Source organism: Chiloscyllium punctatum, chromosome 32, assembly GCF_047496795.1.
Source record: "Chiloscyllium punctatum isolate Juve2018m chromosome 32, sChiPun1.3, whole genome shotgun sequence".
In the NCBI taxonomy this organism is placed as follows: Eukaryota; Metazoa; Chordata; class Chondrichthyes; order Orectolobiformes; family Hemiscylliidae; genus Chiloscyllium; species Chiloscyllium punctatum.
In genome coordinates, this window is record NC_092770.1 from 18,216,224 (window position 1) to 18,238,378 (window position 22,155).

A 22,155-nucleotide genomic window follows, 5' to 3' on the forward strand; every position below is an offset into this window, starting at 1 on the left:
GACTCCTCCAATGGTTAGCGAGGATACAAAGATCTTGGTTAAGGCCACACATTCGCCTCGCAAAATCTTGGAGAAAATAATTTAATTATTTTCTGATTGTCACTAAGTGCAGATAGTTGTTGTCACTGTAGATGCAAATCGTATACTAGTTTGCCAACCTTTTATGCTGACAAACACTCAGTCAAAAATTGAAATAATTCTTCTTCAAACCAGTTTCAGTCCTGGTTTCACTCTCACTCATAGCTGGTGATGAGGTTGTGAGGGGTCAGAAAGGCTGTTGTTATAAACAGTGCACTTACCTGTGAAATTCTTCAGTTTTGCCTTCAGACTGAGTCTTCAGCAGCAAACAGTGACACAGAATAGCAGCGAGGTGTCTGTTCTGATGGGCACGATCCTGCCCAAAAGAAATTAATGTAACTGAGATAAAGTTTTCACCAGAAAATAAAACTCTGGCACCTAGCAAAGTGTTTCTTGTTCTATAACCAGTATAAGTCAGAAAAGAGAATACAACTGAATTTTAAGTTCAATTTTACTTTCAACCTTACTCAATTTCTCACTCTAAAGCCTGCTATCTTTCTTTTTTAATTGTCCATTCTCAGGATATGTGTGTCATCAGTGCAGTGTCACTAATTGTCCATTCCTAAATGTCATAGTTACGCCAGTTTGATATAGCCAGTGGCTTGTTGGGTCATTTCAGAAGAGTTAGGAGTCAATGGTATCAGCATGGAATTAGTCACACACTAAGCAAACATGATCAGTCAGCTCCTTGTGTTGTAAAATAGAAAGAATAGGGTTGGAATATCCTCCTTCTCTGTACCACTGATTCAGAACTTCATGGAATTAATTATTTATGCTAGAAAACAGTTTTAAGTTACACTGACAATTTTTATAGGTTTTAAGCGTTACTTTTTCTGATGATTATAAATTTGTTCAACAGGATAGGAATGCAAGTAAAAGAAGTGGTGAAGTAGTTTCAAATCAAAACATTCTCCTTCTGACACAAAACTAAGTGAAAAAGTCTAAGTTTTGAGGAAGATAGAGAGTCTGCAAAGAGAGATACAAGTGGGTTAAATGAGTGAGAATGGAAACTGACAGGTGGGAGTACTGGTTAAGTTTGGTAGGAAAAGAAAAACAGACTTTAAATACTGAAATAATGTTAAATGTCAACTTTCAGAGGAACCCGAGAGTCCCTACACAAGGAGCATGTAATGTTAATATGCACGTGCAACAAGCAGTAGCAAAAATGGTAGGTTAGTCTTCATAGTGAGGAGGATGGTGGACAAAAGTAAGGAAGTCTTACTGCAATTCTATTAGGATTTGATATTTTTGCACAGTTCTGGTCTTCAAATATAGGAAATACTTAACTAAGCAGGTTCACTACACTAATTGCTGGGATGAGAGGGTGCATAGAATATGCCTATATTCAGTTTTAGAAAATGAGAGGTGATCATTGAAACATGGCCTGATGGGGTAGATGCTGAGGGGTGGTTTCTCTGGCTGGTGAGTTTAGAACCAGAGAACATGAAGAGTCAGCAATGCTCCTTCACAAGCATTACCTATACTTAAAGCATTAGCTTGTTCTCCCTCCATGGATGCTGCCTGACTGCTGTGACCTCCAGTATGTTTTGTTTTCAGTACAGATTCTAGCATCTGCAGTAATTTGCTCCTACAGTCGGAGTATTTTTTTTTGTAGCTCAATTCAACAAACTATGTCACACGATAACACAATATTATCTCCCAAACATCTGCCCAAAACGTTATGATGCAGTAGATAAATAAGGGAAACTTACTTCATCAATTTGCTGCTGGCTGCAGTCATAAGTAACATTAAAGAGAGCTTTCAGAACCTCCATGGATAAATCTGCCTGCTCATTAGACAAGACAGGACCCTTGCGGTCTGTAGCCACCACATATTTATCTGACCATTTGATATCCAATGTGTTCTCTAGGATATCAGTAAGCAACAGTAGCCCCTGTTCTTCCTTTAGCTGAGCCCTGGCATCCATTCGCAATGCAGACAACAGGAAAAGAAGGCGCAGGTCAAAGAACTTAATTTCACGAGGCACATTTTTGTCTCTGTGCACCTTTAAGCGCTCACAGGCTCCACTGACAAGTTTGAAGTCCACACTAAGTTGCTGCGCCTTTTCACTATTGAATACAATATTGCACAGGCATTTTAAAGCTTCAATTATAACACTAAAATTGGGCATCTCCTGTGCTGAGCTTTGTGTATACTCCAATCCTGCCAACCTCATTAGGGCAAGCATTGCTGGTCTGGTTGTCAAAGGAGTCAAAGCTTTCTTGTCCCTGGAGAGTATACGGATTGTTTCTAAACAGGTGGCTTGGCAAGATGGTCCCAGGTCTTTCTGCAGCACTTTCAATATTTCATCACATATTTTCTGTCAACGTAAAACAACAGACAGTTAGAAATCATCTGCAGAGGTAAAACATGGCATTTCAGAACTAACTAACTAAAAAGGCCACAATAACGTTGACATTTTGATAAAGAACCTGTTGGGCTGAAAGGCCTGATTTTCACTGTAAGCACTTTATTAAAGCATTTTGAAGTTACTTAACTTCTAGTATCAATTAAAAATCATTTGTTTGCATTATAACTTATGATTTGTATCAATGTTTCTAAATTTGTGATTTCTATTAAAAAATATGTATATTCTTTTCATAAACAGTTCATTTGAATACTACTCTAGGCTCATTGCCACGGCTACCTTGATTATATTTCCACCCGGTTTCCTCTTTAAAAAAAACTCCATTCTATTTTCCAGCTCTTCTGCTGACAACGTCACTTTCCACACCAGTGCTTCCGATACATCATCTTTATTCCTCAACAGAGAACTTCTATCCAACCCCCAGTAAAAGGATAGCAGGTGCCCTCAGTTGTCTGTTGCACTGAAAATTTAAAGTAATGAAAATCTATGCTTCCTTTCCAGGAACTGACATTGCACATTTTATTGAAAATGTGAGAGAACAGACTTATTGTTGAGTCCAGTCTGTTTTTTCTCCACAGATGCTGTCAGACCTGCTGAGTTTCTCCAGTAATTTCAGCTTTTGTTTTGGATTTCTAGCAGTAACAATCTGGTGTTTTATTATTGTTCACTTTATTGTCTGGTTAAAATAAAGCCTACACATTACCCAGATATTGCTTATTCGCCACTTTTTCTCATTGTTTGCATACAAATGCTAATTCTGCCAAATTAACTTCAAGTAAGCTTCTTCGCTGAAATCCTTACACTCTGACTTTTAAATGATATAGGGAAGAAGTTGGAGGAATTTGGAAAGACCATATAGGTGTCATGGTTCAGGGTTCATAACTGGGATTTGAATTCCCATTGTTATCTATGTTGCTAAACTGTGAAAGCAACAGCCAAACCAAATGTCCAAGATTGCATAGGGAATCAGAAATGGTGTGGTCAGTGATCACCTTCTCATTTGACTTATAAAGCCGTTCAAACTACACCAAAATAACAGGGTGCCTTAGAGGTCACCGTAAATCTAGAGGGAAGACAAAGGATTCTTCCCTGTCGGCCAGCTCAGGGGCCCCAAGGAGATCCACTGCACTGTTAGCTTGTCTTTTCGCTGCAGCATAACTTTGCCTAGCTAAACATCCTCTAAGCCACTGGTGTGCAACAAGGAAACAAAAGAAAGTACAAAGAGTTGAAATAAGATAAAAGGGACTTTAGAATCACATTGAATGAAGTTTGCATTTTTACAAGCCTTGCATGTTCACAGCCATTGGCAGACATTTTTTTTTCTAAATCTATAAATAACACAAATGGCTAAAAGTATCTAGTCAAGTCTCCTAGCAACAAGTTTGGGGGCTTTTCTGCTGTCTATACTTCTCTTGCTAACCCACAGCAGTCAGAACCACCTGGAGTGTTTGAGCTCAGCCAGATTAACCCTCATTGTCAGTGTTTCATTGAGAATATAGGGCTTTTAATAGAGAAAATATAGATATTTACACACACACGCGGCCATTCCAAGTACCATATATACATACACTACTCAAAATATGCATTTTATTCTGGTGCCAGAAGTAGAAAGCATTTGTATATAAGTTGTCATGATTTGGAGGTGCTGGTGTTGGACTGGGGTGGACAAAGTTAAAAATCACACTACACCAGGTTATAGTCCAACAGGTTTAATTGGAAGCACACTAGCTTTCGGAGCGACGCTCCTTCATCAGGTGATAGTGGAGGGCTCAATCGCAACACAGAATTTATAGCAAAAATTTATATTAACAGACAGTCAATTTTTCCATGTATAATTTCAGTTACATCACACTGTAAATTTTTGCTATAAATTCTGTGTTACGATTGAACCCTCCACAATCATCTGATGACGGAGCGTCGCTCCGAAAGCTAGTGTGCTTCCAATTAAACCTGTTGGACTACAACCTGGTGTTGCGTGATTTTTAACTGTATATAAGTTGTATCCTTTTAATTTCCCTATAATTCAGCAATGAATTTCTGTTGCCTAATGTCCTGCAAACATGGAGTTATCTAAGAAACAGCTTTCCGTCCCAATTTCAGTTGTCTTTCCAAAAGCGAAAGACAGCAAAATACAAATAACAAAAGAGAGAAGATCCAAAATTATACCAGGAACGGAGTTCAAAAGAAGGAAAAAAAGATACTGACACCTAAATATCAGTGCAGTTAATAAACAGAAAAGCCAGAAGAAAAAATGATTTTTTTCCCCTGACAGTTCCATGGTAAAAATGGGACAGGAATGCCAATCTTGGTTCATCTTTCATGAAAAGCCCTAGAAAACATTCTACTCTTCAGAATGTCACAGCACGTAACTGTTTAAATGATACTCTAGATTTATACTCCGGGTCCTTTCCATCTTTTAGTCACTCTCTGGGTGATGACACTCTGTATCAGATCAGAGCTTTTCTTTTCTGTCCCTGCCATCATTGTTAAGTCTGAAGTGCTCACAGCAGAAACTGGCCATTGGGCTTAACCAGTTATTACAAGTTACTATACTCCATTCAAGCCTCCTCTCATTGTTCCACATCTCAATCTGTTGTCGCAACCTTGTATTCCCTTCTCCCTCATATGTATGTCCAAATTCCTCTTAAATGTATCAACATTATTCACTTTACTCACTCGCTGAGAGAGAGTTCCACATTCTCACTGCTCTGTGAAGTTTGTAAAGGAAGTTTCTTTCAAATTTTTAGTGACTTACTCTACATCTTTTCCTCCATTTGTGCTCTTCCCCACAACAGAAAACATTCTTTCTGCATCCACGCCATGAAAATCTTATCATTTTAAACACCTCTATCACATCTCCGCTCTGCCTTCTTCTTCCAAGAGTAAAGACCTAACATGTTAACCCTTTCCTGATAAATACACACAGTCATTTCTGGTATCATTTTCTGACTCTGGCCAAAAGCCTCTATATCCTTTGTTTAAGATGACAACCAGAATTGTACAAAATAGCCTAAATGTGGTCTAGAAAAGATTCAGAGTAGGTTTGGTATAATTTCAACTATACTTTTCAATTCTATTGTTATAGAGTCATCACAAAAGTTAAAGGTTTTAAAAAGTACCCAGATTTCCATAATTCCTCTGACTTCTATACCCAGATCAACAGAAAGACAGACCAGGTTTCTATACTTAACAAGAGTTATTATTTATGAAAAATAATTAGACTCTTGCTTCAGGTAAACAATTAGGAGTTATTGGTAAGAAATTATACTAGTTAAAGCTCTAACCCTCTTATAAACCCCCCTCCCCCTACACACAGAAAAAAAAAGTTGCTATGCACAGAGGGAAATTTGGAGAGAAGTTCAGTGGTCCCTGTCCAATTGGTTGGCTGATATGATTCTTGATCTGATCAAAATACTGCTTCTTGATCTTTTTCTTGTTTGCATGAGGCACAGAGTGACTGGTTCACACATGCAAAGGTCTTTGGTTTATCAATTAAAAGTCACAGTTGATATCAATGGGGAAGAGGAAATATCTATCTTCAAATTTGAAACTATTTTTTAATGACAGAGCAAAAATAGTTTCTTCTCCTCCAGAGGTATGATAGCTTCTGCCTAAACATTTACACTCAAATCTGTTAAGCTACTTTGGATGCTAACACACAGTTGTTCGTAGGTAAAAGGCTGATGATTGGTGAGTAGTTCATGGGCCAACTACTTGTTGTAACCCAGAGTTCCATTCGTACACACCCCTTGGCTTCAGCAAGTCTGCAAAGTAGGCTTCCATTAGTGCTTGAACCAGTGGCTATATAAATAGTACTTACAATAAGTATTGGGTCAGATGCTTTAAAAAGGTACGACAACCTTTCAACAATCCTTGGCTTTTAAGACAGTCCTTACCCATTTCAGTCCATAAATCAAAAATTTAGAAAAATAAGAAGATACAGTCTTTACATTAATCTGTGATGAAACTCCTTGCGATTGATATGGTTGAACTTGAAGATCCCCTACATAGGTGAAGGTCCCTCACTTAGACTTACACCTTCTGGGTTAAAAAGTAATTTGCCTTTTCTTCCTATCAAAAAGTATAACTTCACATTTATTGGCATTGAGCTTCATTTGCCAATGATATGCCCATTCTGCATGCTTATTATCGCCTTCTGCAACATGTTACAGCTTTCCTCAATATTAACTAATTTAGAAATTGTGGTTGTGATTCCAAAGTCCAAATCATTAACGTTAAATTGTAAATAGCAGTGGGCCTTACACTGATCCTTATGAAATGCCACTTCAAACCTTCCACTATTCTGAATGGGAGCAGGCTTTACTCTCATCCAATGCTTGTTATTCTGAAGTGAACCATCAATCCATTCTAAAACTTGTCCCCTTATTCTACATTCTCTGACCTTATTAGTTAGTCCATAAAGAAGCATTTATCAAAACTCAAGTTCAATTACATCCAGTGAATTACCATTAGCTATTCTCACTGTTGCCTCCTCAAAAATTAATAAAGTTGGTCAAGCAAAATTTTCTTTCTTCAAATCGATGTTGACTATTCATTATTATAAATTCTCATTTCCAAATGTTCTTCTACTCTCTTTAATTTGAAATCCACTATTTTTATACCATTGATATTAAATCAAATAGTCTATAAATCCCTGGATATGTTTTACCACCTGATGAAGGAGCAGCACTCCGAGAGCTCGTGCTTCCAATTAAACCTGTTGGACTATAACCTGGTGTTGTGTGATTTTTAACTTTTTCTATTTCTATTTCTTAATTGTAGGGATTATATCAGCTATTACTCCAGTCTCCTGGCACTACACATTTATCTATTGACAGATTTAAATGGTAATATCTCTGCTATCTTCTCCCTAGATTTTTAAAAAATACTATGTGGATGTAATACAATCAGATGAGCAGTTTTATCCTCAGAGTCTATTCAGTTTATTTAATACATTTTTTTTTGTTGGACAAATTTCAACTGCACTTATCACATTGCTTATCTCAGCATTCACCATCATGAGGATCTGCTCTATCTCTCTAGTAAATACTGATGTTAAATAATTATTGTAATTTTTCTCACACCTATCATTACCATAAGACATAGGAGCAGATGTTAGGCCAGTTAGCCATTGAGCCTGCGCCACCATTCAACCATGGCTGATAGATTTTTCATCCTCATTTTCCTGCCTTCTCCCCATAAGCCTTGATCTCCTTGACAATCAAGAACTTATCTATCTCAGTCTTAAATACACTTCACGACCTGGCCTCCACAGCCTTCTGTGGCAGTGACTTCCAAAGATTCACTATTCTGTGGCTGAAGAAGTTTCCCCTTAATTCCACCCGAAAGGTCTTCCCTTTTACTCTAAGGCTGTGCCTTCAGGTCCTAGTCTCTCTTACCAATGAAAACATCTTCTCAACATCCACTCTGTCCAGGCCATTCAATATTCTGTAAGCATATGGTATTATATGTGGATGAATGTAAAATATTTGACGGCACTATTATAATCCAGGCTATTCTCTAGTGTTTGGTCAATATTCCTCCTGCAAGCCATATCAAACAAAGAGAACAGATTAACCTGGTCAGTTACTTTAGGTTTTTTTTAAGGTACAAAAAAGTCAATCATTGGCTGTTGAGTGCTTTAGGACCTCCCAAAGACATGAATGGGCCTATATCAATACAATATTTTAATTTTAGTTTCAGTGATACTGCAAACTATAAGTTGAGTAGCTTTTCAGTACATTTAAAGAAAATTGCAAATTGCTTATATCGTTAAAATACAACAGTTTAAAAATAGCTTACCAAGCTCTGAATTAAAAGGACAATCCACCCTCATATAACATAACAGCGCAGTACAGGCCGTTCACCCTTTGACGTTGCACCGACTTGTGGAGCCAATCAAAAGCCCATCCAACCTACAATGCTCCATTTTCATCCATGTGCCTAGCCAATGACCATTTAAATGCCCTTAAGGTTGGCGAGTCTACTACTGTTGCAGGCAGTGTGTTCCATGCCCCTACTACTCGGAGTAAAGAACTCTGATTATCTTGTATGTCTCAATTCAGTTGCTTCTCAATCTTGTTCTCTTTAATGAAAACAGCCTCAAGTCTCTCAGCTTTTCCTCAAAGGCCTTCCCTCCATATCAGGCAATATCCTAGTAAATCTCCTCTGAACCCTTTCCAAAGCTTCTACATCCTTCCTATAATGTGGTGACTAAAACTGTATGCAATACTCCAAATGTGGCCTCACCAGAGTTTTGGATGTAGGTTTACTCGCTGAGCTGGAAGGTTAATGTCCAGACATTTCGTCAGCCTGCTAGGTAACATTTTCAGTGGGCCTCCAGGCGGAGCACTGTTGATGATTCCTGCTTTCTATTTATATGTTTGGGTTGGTGACGTCATTTCCTATTATTTTTCGAGTTAGATCCCATCTACCAACCCCTGAGAAAAACAGGAAATGACATCACCACAGGAAATGACATCACCAACCCAAACATATAAATAGAAAGCAGGAATCATCAGCAATGTTTCGCCCAGAAGCCAACTGAAGATGTTACCTAGCAGGGTGACGAAACATCTGGAAATTAACCTTCCAGCTCAGCGAGCAAACATACATCCAGAACCTCAACCTGAGCTACAAATCTTCTCAAAACTCACCACAGTTTTGTACAGCTGCAGCATGATCTCATGGTTCGGAAACTCAATCCCTCTACCAATAAAAGCTAACCTGGGTGGCAACTTTCAAGGATCAATGTACCTGGACACAGAGATCCCTCTGCTCATCTACACTGCCAAGAATCTTACCATTAGGCCAGTACTCTGCATTCCTGTTACTCCTTCCTAAGCGAACTCTCTCATATTTGTCCACATTAAATCCATTGACCAAATTTGCAGTACTTCATGAAGATGGCCTTTAAGCAACATTGCTTTTAGGCTCCTGCAGCACTGACCTCATGCAATTTGTTCTAAGCCAAATGCAAGAGTAGCTTAATCTGGTAAGTCCAGTAGGTCAGGGATTCTTTGAAAATTCCAGCACTTTTATCTTCAATTTGAAGGCATGCTTCAGAACTCAACAGCACCAGGATGAGTTTTATGCAACATAAGACAATTTTCAATTTTTACAGTTAAAATTATCCAACATTTAATCCAAATGAAACAAATTATATAAACATTTAATGGCCCAAGACAATTACATTTTAGAGATTTTCAAATCCTCATATTGGTGTTTGAGAATGCCAAGCCACTACAGCTCAGTAGTGTAATTACGGTTAAGCATCTTTGTTTTTAATCAAAAAAATACGTATTGTCATTTTTTTACCTTTCTCTCCTCTTCCTCATTTTGATCAAATGTGAAAGTTCGACTGTTCTGTTAAATAAGACACACACCAATAAATAATTGCAGTATGGAGTATTTAGGAATATACGTTACTGCACAAGGCTTCATAATCTATCTGACCAGTTCTTAAATAAACATGATAAACCTCAGTTTCTTAACATTTCTCTGATTTAACTGCTCTCCAATTCTATTAAAATTTCCCATAGTATGTCTACTCCCTCACTTCCCTGCAAGCATTCATCTCTCTTGGCATAAATCCTCTAAGTTAAATTATCTGAACATTTTTGTTTGTCTTTGATTAAGCCCATGCCCCATGAATAATTGATGGCAAAGTCCTCCAATTATTTCCCAAGCAGCAGCTTCAGAAGAAAACAGCTGACCATACATAACAGAATGCACTGTTTTTGTACAATTACCTGTAGAATCTTGCAAATGAGCAGACAGATTAATGTATGACAGTTATTAATCTATCCAAAGTTTTTCATAATTGAACGGGATAAGGATCCTGGATTAGGACACTACGAGTGCTTGAACTGTAAAGCTACACAGTCCTTATTCTATCAGTTCACTAATTTCCATTTAAAACAGATTTCAGCTTCAAACATTATATCTTTTTTAAACACCAAAACAGCCCATCTTCAACATCACAACATTGCACACTACAGCTGAATGTCTCATCCAAATCTTAATCACCTGCACATTCGACTTATCAAATACTACCCAACAATGCAGAGAGGAGTCCACTAATGCATTACATCCTGTCCACAAAATGAAGCGGTCATCAAAAAATGCTACCAAGTGGCACAAAGCAATAACCTGGACACTCAGCTCCTGACCTCGTTAATGTCTTGGTCAAAAGAGCTAAACCGAAGACATGAACAGAAATAGGGAGAAAATTCTCGAGTTGGAATCACATTAATAACAAAGGAAGCTTGCTGTTGCAGTTGTGACAATGATGTTAGCCCCAGAACATTAATGCAGGAGCTCCTCAGGATAGATATTATTGAATCCATCTGCTCAAAGATGTTATTACATAGCTCTGGAGCAGGTAAGACTTGAACTCAGGTCACTACCGCTACACAAGAGTTGACTTCCTCAGGGCAGCATCAATCATCTTTATTTAGCTGCTTCTTCAATGATCTTTTTTCCATTATAAAGTCAGATACAGTTATTTGCTGACGTTTATGCAATGTTCAGCACAGTTCACAACCCCTTGGCTACTGAAGCAATTTGTGTCCATATGCAGTAAGGCCTGGACAATAGTTTGTTGGGGACTGATAAGTGACAGTCACATCACACAAGTGCCAGGCAAATACCAAGAAGAGAAAATCTAATGATCTCTCCTAACATTCAATATCACTACCATTACTGAATTCCCAACAAAATGCTGGAAATTATGATTGGCCCAATTCAGTTTCTAGTCAGTCATATAAACACAAGCAGCTATAAGAACAAGTGAAAGATTGGAAACCCTGGCGACTCACTCACTTAATGACTACTTCGAGCCTGTCCACCATCCATAAGGCACAAATCAACAATATGATGGTATATGCTCCACTTGGATGAGTGAAGTTCCAAACTACTCAAAAACCTCAACACTACAGTTGAGAAAAATAGATACATTGAGTGAGTGGGCAAAGGTCTGGCAGATGGAATACAATGTTAATAAATGTGAAGTCATCATTTTGGTCGGAGTAACAGTAAGATCATAAGATATAGGAGTGGAAGTAAGGCCGTTTGGCCCATCAAGTCCACTCCGCCATTCAATCATGACTGATGGGCATTTCAACGCCACTTACCTGCAACTCTCCCCGTATCCCTTAATTCTTTGTGAGACTAAGAATTTATCAACCTCTGCCTTGAAGACATTTAATATCCCGGCCTCCACTGTGCTCCGTTGCAATGAATTCCACAGGCCCACCACTCTCTGGCTGAAGAAATGTCTCCTTATTTCTGTTTTAAATTGATCCCCTCTAATTCTAAGACTGTGTCCACGAGTCCTAGTATCCCTACCTGACAGAAACAAATTCCCAGCGTCCACCGTTTCTATTAGATCTCCCCACAACCTTCTAAACTCTAATGAATACAATCCCAGTATCCTCAGCTGTTCATCATATGTTAGGCCTAGCATTTCAGGGATCATCTGTGTGAATCTCTGCTGGATGCACTCCAGTGCCAGTATGTCCTACATGAGGTGTGGGGCCCAAAACTGGACACAATATTCTAAATGGGGCCTAACTAGAGTTTATAAAGTCTCAGTAGCACATCGCTGCTTTTACACTCTAACCCTCTTGAGACAAATGACAGCATTACATTTGCTTTCTTAACCATGGACTCAACTAGTAAGCCAACCTTTAGAGAATCCTAGACGAGCACTCCCAGACCCCTTGGCACTTTGGCTTGATGAATTTTCTCACTGCTTAGAAAATAGTCCATGCCTGTATTATTTTTTCCAAAGTGCAAGACCTGGCCCTTGCACACATTGATTTTCATCAGCCATTTCCTGGACCACTCTCCTAAACTGTCTAAATCTTTCTGCAGCATCCCCACCTCCTCAGTACTACCTGCCTGGCCGCCTAACTTTGTATCATCAGCAAACTTCGCCAGAATGCCCCCAGTCCCTTCATCCAGATCATTAATATATAAAGTGAACAGCTGTGTCCCCAACACTGAACCCTGTGGGACACCACTTGTCACCAGCTGCCATTCGAAAAGAACCTTTTATCCCAACTCTCTGCCTTCTGTCAGACAGCCAATCCTCAATCCATGCCAGGAGCTCACCTCGAACACCATGGGCCCTCACCTTACTCAGCAGCCTCCCATGAGGCACCTTATCAAAAGGTCTTTCATAAATCGAGGTAGATAACATCCGCTGGGTTTCCCTGGTCTACCCTACTTGTTATCTCTTCAAAGAATTCATTTTGTGGGCTATGTAATGGGGCAGATTTTGTTTTTATACTGAAATTGTGCAGCATTGTCTTTTTTAAACTTATCAAACTTGTAACCTTAAAACATGTTTTAGCCAGGTGACAGTATTATAATATAACATCTTTGCTGCTGTGTTTTTAATGCAGAGCACTCCCCCCAAAAAAGTGCATTTTTAGTTTGATGTTTTGTTAAGATTGTAGAGAATATTAGAATATGGTAAAAAGTTGCAGCATGCTGGTTTGCAGAGGGACCTGGGTATCCTTGTGCATGAATCACAGGGGGTTGGTCTGCAGGTACAACAAGTAATTAGGAAGGCAAATGGAATTTTGTCCTTCACTGCTAAGGGATTGAGTTTAAAAGCGGAGCAGTTATGTTGCAGCTATACAAGGTGCTGGTGAGGCCACACCTGGAGTACTGGGTGCAGTTTTTGTCTCCTTTCTTGAGAAAGGATGTACTGGCACTGGAGGGGATGCAAAGGAGGTTCACTAGGTTGATTCCAGAGTTGAGGGGTTGGCTTATGAGGGGAGACTGAGTAAACTGGGATTATATTCAATGGAATTTAGAAGAATGAGGGGGACATTACAGAAACACAGAAAATTATGAAGAGAATAGAAAAGAAAGAAGTAGAGAGGATGTTTCCACTGACAAAAGGGCATAGCCTCAAGATTAGAGGGAACAGATTTAGAACTGAATTTAGAAGGAAATTCTTCATCCAGATTGTTGCTAATCTATGGAATTCCTTGCCCAGTGAAGTAGTTAACGCTACTTCAGTAAATGTTTTAAAGCTAAGGTAGATACTATTTAGAGATATAAAGGAATTAAGGGATACGGTGAGAGTGCGGGTAAGTGGATCTCAGTCCATGAAAAGATCAGCCATGATCTTATTGAATGGCGGAGCAGGCTCGAAGAGCCGGATGGCCTACTCCTGCTCCTAGTTCTTATGTTCTTACCTAGAATGAAGCAGCATACTTGAGTAGCAGCCCTTCCAAAAGTAATTTCTGCCACCATCAAGTGGCAGCAGTGTGAACCATCTACAAGATGCATTGCAGCAAATCACCAAGACTACTTCAACATCTGTCATCTAGAAGGACAAGAGGAAAACACATGTGGGAACACTATCATCAGCAAATTTGTGGAAATGATAGCTGGACTTCAAGGGTTAAGTTATGTGGAGAGAGTACACAAGTTAGGCCTATTTTCTCTAGAACCTAGAAGGATAACGGGTGATCTGATTAAAGTATTCAAGATTTTAACAGGAAAAGACAGGGTAGAAAAAGATAAACTATCCTCACTGGTTGGCCTGAGAATGAGAGCCAGGTCATACAGGAGAGATATTAGAAACACTTTGATATGCAAGGTGGTAAAGGTTTGGAACTCTCTTCCCCAAATGGCAGTGGATGTAGGATGAGTTATTAATTTTAAATCTAAGATAGGTAAATTGTTGTTAAGCAAAGGTATTAAAGGATATGGGCCAAAGTTACATGGTACACGGAGTTAGGCCATAGATCAGCCGTGATCTGGCTGAATGGGACTGAATGGCCTACTCCTGTTCCTATGTTCCTCTCTATCCTAACTTGGAATTATATTGCCGCTCCTCCAGTGTCAATGGATCAAAATCTTGGAAGCCCCTTTCTAACAATACTATGGGTCTACCTCCACTACATGGACTGTAGTAGTTCACCAACATCGTTGCTTAGCCAATAAGTGCTGACCCAGCCAGTGGCACCCACATCCCATGAAAGGCAATAAAAAACATTCTACTGGGGATATTCCATTGGGGAAATAATAATAGAGAACCAGGAAATGGCTGAAGAGTTAAACAAATACTTTGCATTAGTCCTCACAATAGACAACATTGATTATTTAGTATTTTTGTAGTGCTATCAAAGGGCAAAAAGGGAAAGAAATAACTACAATAACTACCAATAGAGGAAACAAAAGTTTTCATGAAACGCATGGGGCTAAAGGCTGATCTGTCCCCTGGACCTGATGAGATGAATTTTAGGATTTTAAAGGAAGTAGCTACAGAGATATTGGCAGTAACCTTTCAAAAGTTATTACATTCTGGAAAAGATGATTGGAAAACTACTAATGTAATACACTTATTAAAAAAGGGAAGAGACAAAAAACAGGTAACTGTAGGTCAGTTCGGTCATTGGGAAGATGTCACGAGTTTACTATAAAAGGAACAACAGCAATTTAGAATAACATAATATAATCAAAAAGAGACAGCATAGCTTCATGAAAGGAGAAAGCATGCCCCCTAGCAAATTTATTAAGAGTTCTTTGAGGAAGTAACAACAGGATAAATGAAGGGCAACCAGTAGGAGTAATATACTTGGATTTCCAAAAGGTGTTTGATAAGGTACCACACATAGCTAATAAGATAGCCCATGGTGTGAAGGATAGTATATTTGCATAGATAGAGGATTGGTTGACTAATCGAAGGGAGAGTTTGGCTTTTTCAGATGGCAACCTGTAGCTATTCCACTTTTGGAATATTGCATGCAATTCAGGTCTCCTTCCTAGTGGAAGGACGTTGTGAAACTTGAAAGGGTTCAGAAAGGATTTACAAAGATGTTGCCAGGGTTGGAGGATTTGAGCTACAGGGTGGGGCTGTTTTCTCTGGAGCGAAGGCTGAGGGGTGACCTCAGAGGTTTGTAAAATCCTGAGGGTCATGGATAGGATAAATAGACAAAGTCTTTTCCCTGGGTTGGGGGAGTCCACAACTAGAGGACATAAGTTCAGGGTGAGAGGGGAAAGATATAAAAGGGACCGAAGGGGCAACTTTTTCACGCAGAGGATGGCACATGTATGCAATGTGCTGCCAGAGGAAGTGGTAGAGGCTGGTACAATTGCATTATTTAAAAGGTATATGAATAAGAAGGGTTTAGAGGGATATGGGCCAAGTGCTCACAAATGGGACTAGATTAGGATGGGATCTCTAGTCCACATGGAAGAGTTGGACCGAAGGGTCTGTTTCTGTGCAGTACATCTCCACAACTCTGGTGGAGTGCCACAGGGATCAGTGCTGGTGTCACAATTATTTACATTATATATTATGGAGCTGGATGAGGAAAGTGAATGCACTACTGCAGATGATATAAAAACAGGTGGGAAGACAAGTGGTGAGAATGGCCCAAAAAGTCTACGGAGGGATTCAGAACAGATAAGTGAGTGTGCAGAACTTGACAGATGGAATTAAACGTTGAAAAAACATGAAGTTAAGCACGTTAGCAAGAAGAACTGAGAAGCTAAAATGAGGAAAGACTGTAGAAAGCTGCTGGGGGCTTGGAGGTCCTTGTATGTAAATGATTTAGGCACAAGTACAATAGGTTATTTGAGAGGAATATGGAATGTTATTTTGACTTTAAAAGGAAATGACATACAGCAATAGGGAGATTTAGCTAAAACCATACAAATTATTGTCAGACTAGACCTGCAATATGGGGAGTGGGGAGTTGGGGGTGGGGTGGGGAGAGAAAGAGAGTGGTTGGTGACCTTATGGTGATATTGCTAGACTGTTAACCCAGAGACTGGGGACCCAGATTCAAATCCTACCATGGCAGATGGAGAAACATGTATTCAATAAAAATATAGGATTAAGAGTCTAATGATCACCATGAAACTGTTGCCAATTATCAGGAAAAATTAATGGTTCATTAATGTCCATTAGAGAAGGAAACCTATTAGCATTACCCAGCTTGGCCCACATAAGACTGTAGATCCATAGTAATGTAGTTGACTCTCAGCTTCCCTGTGGGCAATTAGGGATGGGGAATAAATATTGGCCTAGGCAAAAGTGAGGACTGCAGATGCTGGAAACCAGAGTTTAGATTAGAGTGGTGCTGGAAAAGCACAGCAGGTCAGGCAGCATTCCAGGAGCAGGAAAATCGACATTTCAGGCAAAAGCCCTTCATCAGGAATACAGATGGGGAGCCTCCATGGTGGAGAGATAAATGAGGGGGTGGAGCTGGGGAGAAGGTAGTAAAGAGTACAATAGGTGAATAGGGGTGGGGATGGAGGTGATAGGTCAGAAAGGAGGGTGAAGCAGATGGGTGGGAAGGGAGGTTGGCAGGTAGGACAGGCCATGAGGATGGTGCTGAGCTGGAAGGTTGGAACTGGGGTAAGGGGGGAGGGGAAGGGAAAATGAGGAAACTGGTGAAGTTCACATTGATGCCCTGGGGTTGAAGTGTTGGCCTGGACAGCTATGTCCACATCCCCTGAATGAGTAATTTAAAAAAAGTACTGTCAAGTTTTGGTCCTTACCTAACAAAAGAAAGACTGGCAGCAGAGGCGGTCCAGAAAAGGTTTAAATTGATCCCCAATACAGCGGGATATTTTCATGAAGAAGGGTTGAGTACATACGGTCTACACATATTCAAGTTTAGAAGAATGAGCCATAACCTTATGTAGTCCCAACATGATTCATGGGAGGCTCGATAGGGTAGATGCTAAGAAGTTGTTTTCCCTTGTGGGAGAATTTAGGACAAGGAGGCATAATCTCATAGTAAGAGGTTACCCAGTTAAGACAGAGATAAGGAGAAATTTCTTCTCTTGGAGGGTAGTGAATCCATTGAATTCTTTACCACAAAGGGCTGTAAAGACTGGGCTGTTCAATATCTTCATGGCTGAGATAGACATAATTTTAATTAGTAAGGGAATTACGGGTTATTTGGGAAAGGCAGAAAACTGAAGTTAAGGAGAATCAGCTCAACCATGAACTCGTTGAACAGATGAGCAAAGTTCAAAGAATCAAAGAATCCCTTCAGCATGGAAGCAGGCCATTCAGCCCACCATGTCCACACCAACCCTCTTAAATGAATCACCCAGACCCACCCACCCTTGTAACCCTGTACAGGGGAACCTTGATTATCCGAATATCAGTTATTCAAATATCGGATTATCTGAAGGAGATCTCGAGGTCCCAATAGAAATATTGCATCAAAGAGGTGTTTCTAACACCGATCTCACCTTTTGTTTACAATGATTAAAAACAAATGCGGCTTACTGAAATGCTGCAGAGAACAGTCTTGGACATTGATGGGAGCCCAGGTACCGTCTCCAAATGACTGACCTCACGCCTTCTCTCTCCCCTCCCACACTTTCCCTGAAGTTCCACAAAGGGGTGTACCCTAAACCCCCTTTCCCCAGATAATCTCTCCAACATTGTCCTGTACAGGGCAAAGGTGGAACCTGACAAAAAGTTGCAGTAAAATGTTGTGTGTGTGGCTGTACGTGTGTGTTACCTCACCCCTTAGCTGAACTGGTCTTCACCCTCAATAATTTCTTCTTTGAATCCTCCCACTTCCTCCAGACCAAAAGGGGCAGCCATGGGTCCCAGCTTTGCTTGTCTCTATCAGTTACGTGGAACAGTCCATCTTCCGCAGTTACACCAACACCATTCCCTACCTTTTCCTCCGCTACATTGATGACTATATCAGTGCCACCTGGTGCTCCCACATGGAGGTTAAACAGTTCATCAACTTCACCCACACATTCCACCCTGACTTTAAGTTCGACAAGATCATCTCGGACTTCTCCATCTCCATCAACGGTGACTGTCTCAACACAGACATCTACAAACCCACCAACCCCCACAGTTACCTGGACCACACTTCCTCCCATCCTGCCTCCTGTAAAAATGCCACCCCTTAATCCCAATTCCTCCACCTCCGCTGCATCTGCTCCCAGGAGGACCAGTTCCCCCACAGAACACACCAGATGACCTCCTTCTTCAAAGACCCCAACCTGCCTTCCCATTTGGCTGATGATGCCCTCCAGCACATCTCATCCACTTCCTGCACCTCCGCCCTCAACCCCCCCCCCACAAACAAGGACAGAACCCACCTCCCCAGGCCTCACCTTCCACTGCACCAAGCTTTGTAAATGTTGTATCATCCTTCGCCATTTCCACCCTATACAAATGGACCCCACCACCAGAGATGTATTTCCCTCCTGAACCCTATCTGCATTCCGTAGTGTGTCCACCCACCACCACTCACCTCCCCCCCCACCCCAATCCACACCCCCAACCCCACCCCCCACCCCCAACCACCACCACCACCACCACCACCACCAACCCACCCTCTCCACCTGGCATCTTCCCCTACCACTGCAGGAGTTGCAAAACCTGAGCCCACACTTGCCTCCTCACCTCCGTCCAAGGCCCAGAGGAGCCTTTCACATCCATCAGAGATTTACCTGCACTTCCACATGTCATTTACTGTATCCATTGTTCCTGCTGCAGTCTCTGCTATATTGGGCAGACAAGATGCCTACTTCCAGAACACGCAACAACCAACCTCACCATTCTGTGGCAACACCTCCTCCCACTACACCAAGGATATGTAGGTCCTGGGCCTCCTCCATCGCCAAACCCAAACCACCCGATGCCTGGGAGGAAGAACACCTCATCTTTTACCTTGGGACCCTCCAACCACATGGCATCAATCTGGATTTCACCACATTCCTCATATCATTCCCCACCCCCACCCACTTTATCCCAGATTCAATCTTCCAACTTGGCATCACCATGACCTGTCGTACCTGTCCACCTTCTTTCTCACCTATCCGCTCCACCTTCCTCTCCAACCTATCACCATTACCCCCATCTTAATCTACCTATCGCACTCTCAGCTACCTCCCTCCCGCCACCTCCCACCCCCCCCCTCGCCTCACAACCCTAATTCCTGATGATGGTATTTTGCCTGAAATGCCAATTCTCCTGCTCCTTGGATGCTGTCTGACCTGCTGTGCATTTCCAGCATCACACTCTTGACTGAAATGTACAGCATCTGCAGTCCTCACTTTCTCCATGCCCAATTAATCAGACTTGTTCCTGGATTCTCCATTAAAACAAGGGCCATCAAATTGCTGAAAACATGAGCTGAAGGCAATGGGCCTTCAGGGACCAGCATTATGTCTGTTTAAATAATGAGATTTAAAAACTTTATAGAGAAACAATGGAGAGGGAATTAAATTTAATTTGAGTCTCAAACAGGAAAAGAAATAACATTGAGAAAAGTGAACAACTTAAGACGACTAAAATGAAACATAAGTAAAATTCTAAACATGATGTACTTCCTGATGGAATGAGACACTACACTTTTAAGTATTTATTTTTGGTGGAAGAAAGACTGTGGCAGTAATTAAAAATTGTGACGTTAGAAAGGGTATTGGCACTATTAAATATAAATGTAAGTCATTTCCCAGTCTAATGAGCAATTAATGTACAAAATAGTAAACCCATGAAAATCTCAGTGAGGTTAAAGCCATGAAGGCATTTGTGCTGATTTGCAATTCATCAGGTATATCTCTCTTGCCCCAAATAAATTATAGTATTACTCATTAACAATAAGGGCAGATGTTGTTAACACATTATTATCCAGGATTTGCTGAGAATAAAGTTATACAGCTATAATATGCAGGATATACTTCTTAGCATCATCTATCAAAATAGACAGTCAAAGGGCCTGTCACATGGTAGATTATTGGAAACATGCTCGTCCTCATTATTTCAACAAAAAACAATGTCATCCACTTATGGTTTAGGTTTGTCCAAACCAGCCTCTCTGGGTTGTACTTCAGCTTTGAAAATTCCTACAATTCATCAGAAATTAGAAGAATGAAGGGAGATCTTATTGAAACACAGACTCTGAGAGAGCATGATGGGACAGATGCAAGAGGACATTTCCTCTTGCGAGGTAAGGGGTCTCAGGGATGGGGAGATGGGGGTAGATTCTTGATCAGTAGGAGTATCAAGAATTAATTTCTGGATTAGATTACTTACAGTGTGGAAACAGGCCCTTCGGCCCAACAAGTCCACACCAACCCTCCGAAGAGCAACCCACCCAGACCCATTCCCCTGCACCTAACACTACAGGCAATTTTAGCATGGCCAATTTACCTGACCTGCACATCTTTGGAATCGCAGGGAAAACACACAAAAGAGAATGTGAAGAGCGTTGGATCAGCCATGACATGACTGAATGAGCGGGCTTGAGGGGCCAATTGGCCTACTCCGCTTCCTACGTCTTATGATCATATGGTCATCTTTGCAAGGTGTAGGAATGTGTATGTGGGAGGGTGGGGGAAGAGATGTTCCTCAGGATGGGGTGGTTGTGGACGTTCCTCAGAATGGAGACGTGATTGGGAGGGATGGTATGTTCCTCAGGGGGGGGGGGGGGGGGTGCAGGGGGATGTTCCTCAGGATGAGGTGGGTGATATTCCTCAGGATGGGAGGGGGAAAAGGATATTCCTCAGAATGGGGGGGGGATATTCCTCAGGATAGGGATGTGGGGAAAAGGGGGGCATGGTATGTTCCTCAGGATATGGGGTGTGCAGGGGGATGTTCCTCAGGATAGGGAGAGTGAGGGGGGATATGTTCCTCAGGATGAGAGGGGGCATTAAGGGTAGATGTTCATCAGGATGAGGGGTGATGTTCCTCAGGATAGGGAGGGTGAGGGGGGATATGTTCCTCAGGATGAGAGGGGGCACAGGGGTGGATGTTCATCAGGATGAGGGGTGATGTTCCTCAGGATGGGGAAGGTTGCAGTGGGGAATGTTCCTCAGAATGGGGGTGGGGGGGTGGGGAGAGGAGATGTTACTCGGAATTGTGGTGGGGGTTGTGTTCCTCAGGATGTGAGCAGGTTTGCCCCCAGAAGTGGGGTGGGCTGGGTGGTGGGAGGGATGTTCATCGGGTTTGGGGTGGGGAATATTCTTCGAGATGGGAGGGAAGAGACATACCTTGGAGTGAGGACATGTTGTTCTCGAGGGTGGGGTTGGAATCGTGGGTGAAATGTTCGGGGTGAGGGAAGGAGAGGGTGTGTGATTTTCCCAGGAATAGGACGGGGGGGGGGGGGGGAGGGGAATGGTTTGAGGTAACATTCCTGGCAGAGGGAGAAGATATATGTTCCTGGTTACCTTGGGGAAGGGGGGAGGGTCCCGGGTGTGAGCCATTGCCGCCAGCCCGGTCGGTGCCACTCACCTGCCGATTATATTCCTGCAGCACCCGCTCTATCCCTTCCTTGTTACCGCTCTCCAGCGCTTTCAGAACCGCCGCGGGAGCACGATCCATCGTTAACGCCGGAATAGAGCCTGGGCCTCGAATACAGCCCGATCACCGAACCCAAAGCTCCGCCCCAACTGACCCTTCACCCCGGCAACCGACCCGCCCTCTCCCGCACCGTCACCCCGGCAACCGACCCGCCCCCTCCCGCACCGTCACCCCGGCAACCGACCCGCCCCCTCCCGCACCGTCACCCCGGCAACCGACCCGCCCTCTCCCGCACCCGTCACCCCGGCAACCGACCCGCCCTCTCCCGCACCGTCACCCCGGCAACCGACCCGCCCTCTCCCGCACCCGTCACCCCGGCAACCGACCCGCCCTCTCCCGCACCGTCACCCCGGCAACCGACCCGCCCCCTCCCGCACCGTCACCCCG

General features: G+C 41.9%; 1 protein-coding gene across 2 annotated transcripts in view; it reads right to left on the reverse strand.

The window, feature by feature from the left end:
- The window catches only part of ric8b (RIC8 guanine nucleotide exchange factor B), a 59,288-nt gene extending 37,417 nt beyond the window's left edge, over window positions 1-21,871 (reverse strand). Inside the window, exons 1-4 of one of the 2 annotated variants that reach the window (XM_072551790.1) lie at window positions 21,700-21,870; window positions 9,765-9,812; window positions 1,791-2,399; window positions 300-394 (exon numbers count right to left, since the gene is read on the reverse strand). In XM_072551790.1, coding sequence (XP_072407891.1) covers window positions 300-394; window positions 1,791-2,399; window positions 9,765-9,812; window positions 21,700-21,789 — 842 coding nt within the window. In that variant the 5' untranslated portion in view covers window positions 21,790-21,870. Of the gene's footprint in view, window positions 1-299; window positions 395-1,790; window positions 2,400-9,764; window positions 9,813-21,699 lie in introns of both variants that reach the window. The other variant, XM_072551791.1, reaches the window with a different exon arrangement.
- Between the last annotated feature and the right edge of the window lie 284 nt (window positions 21,872-22,155).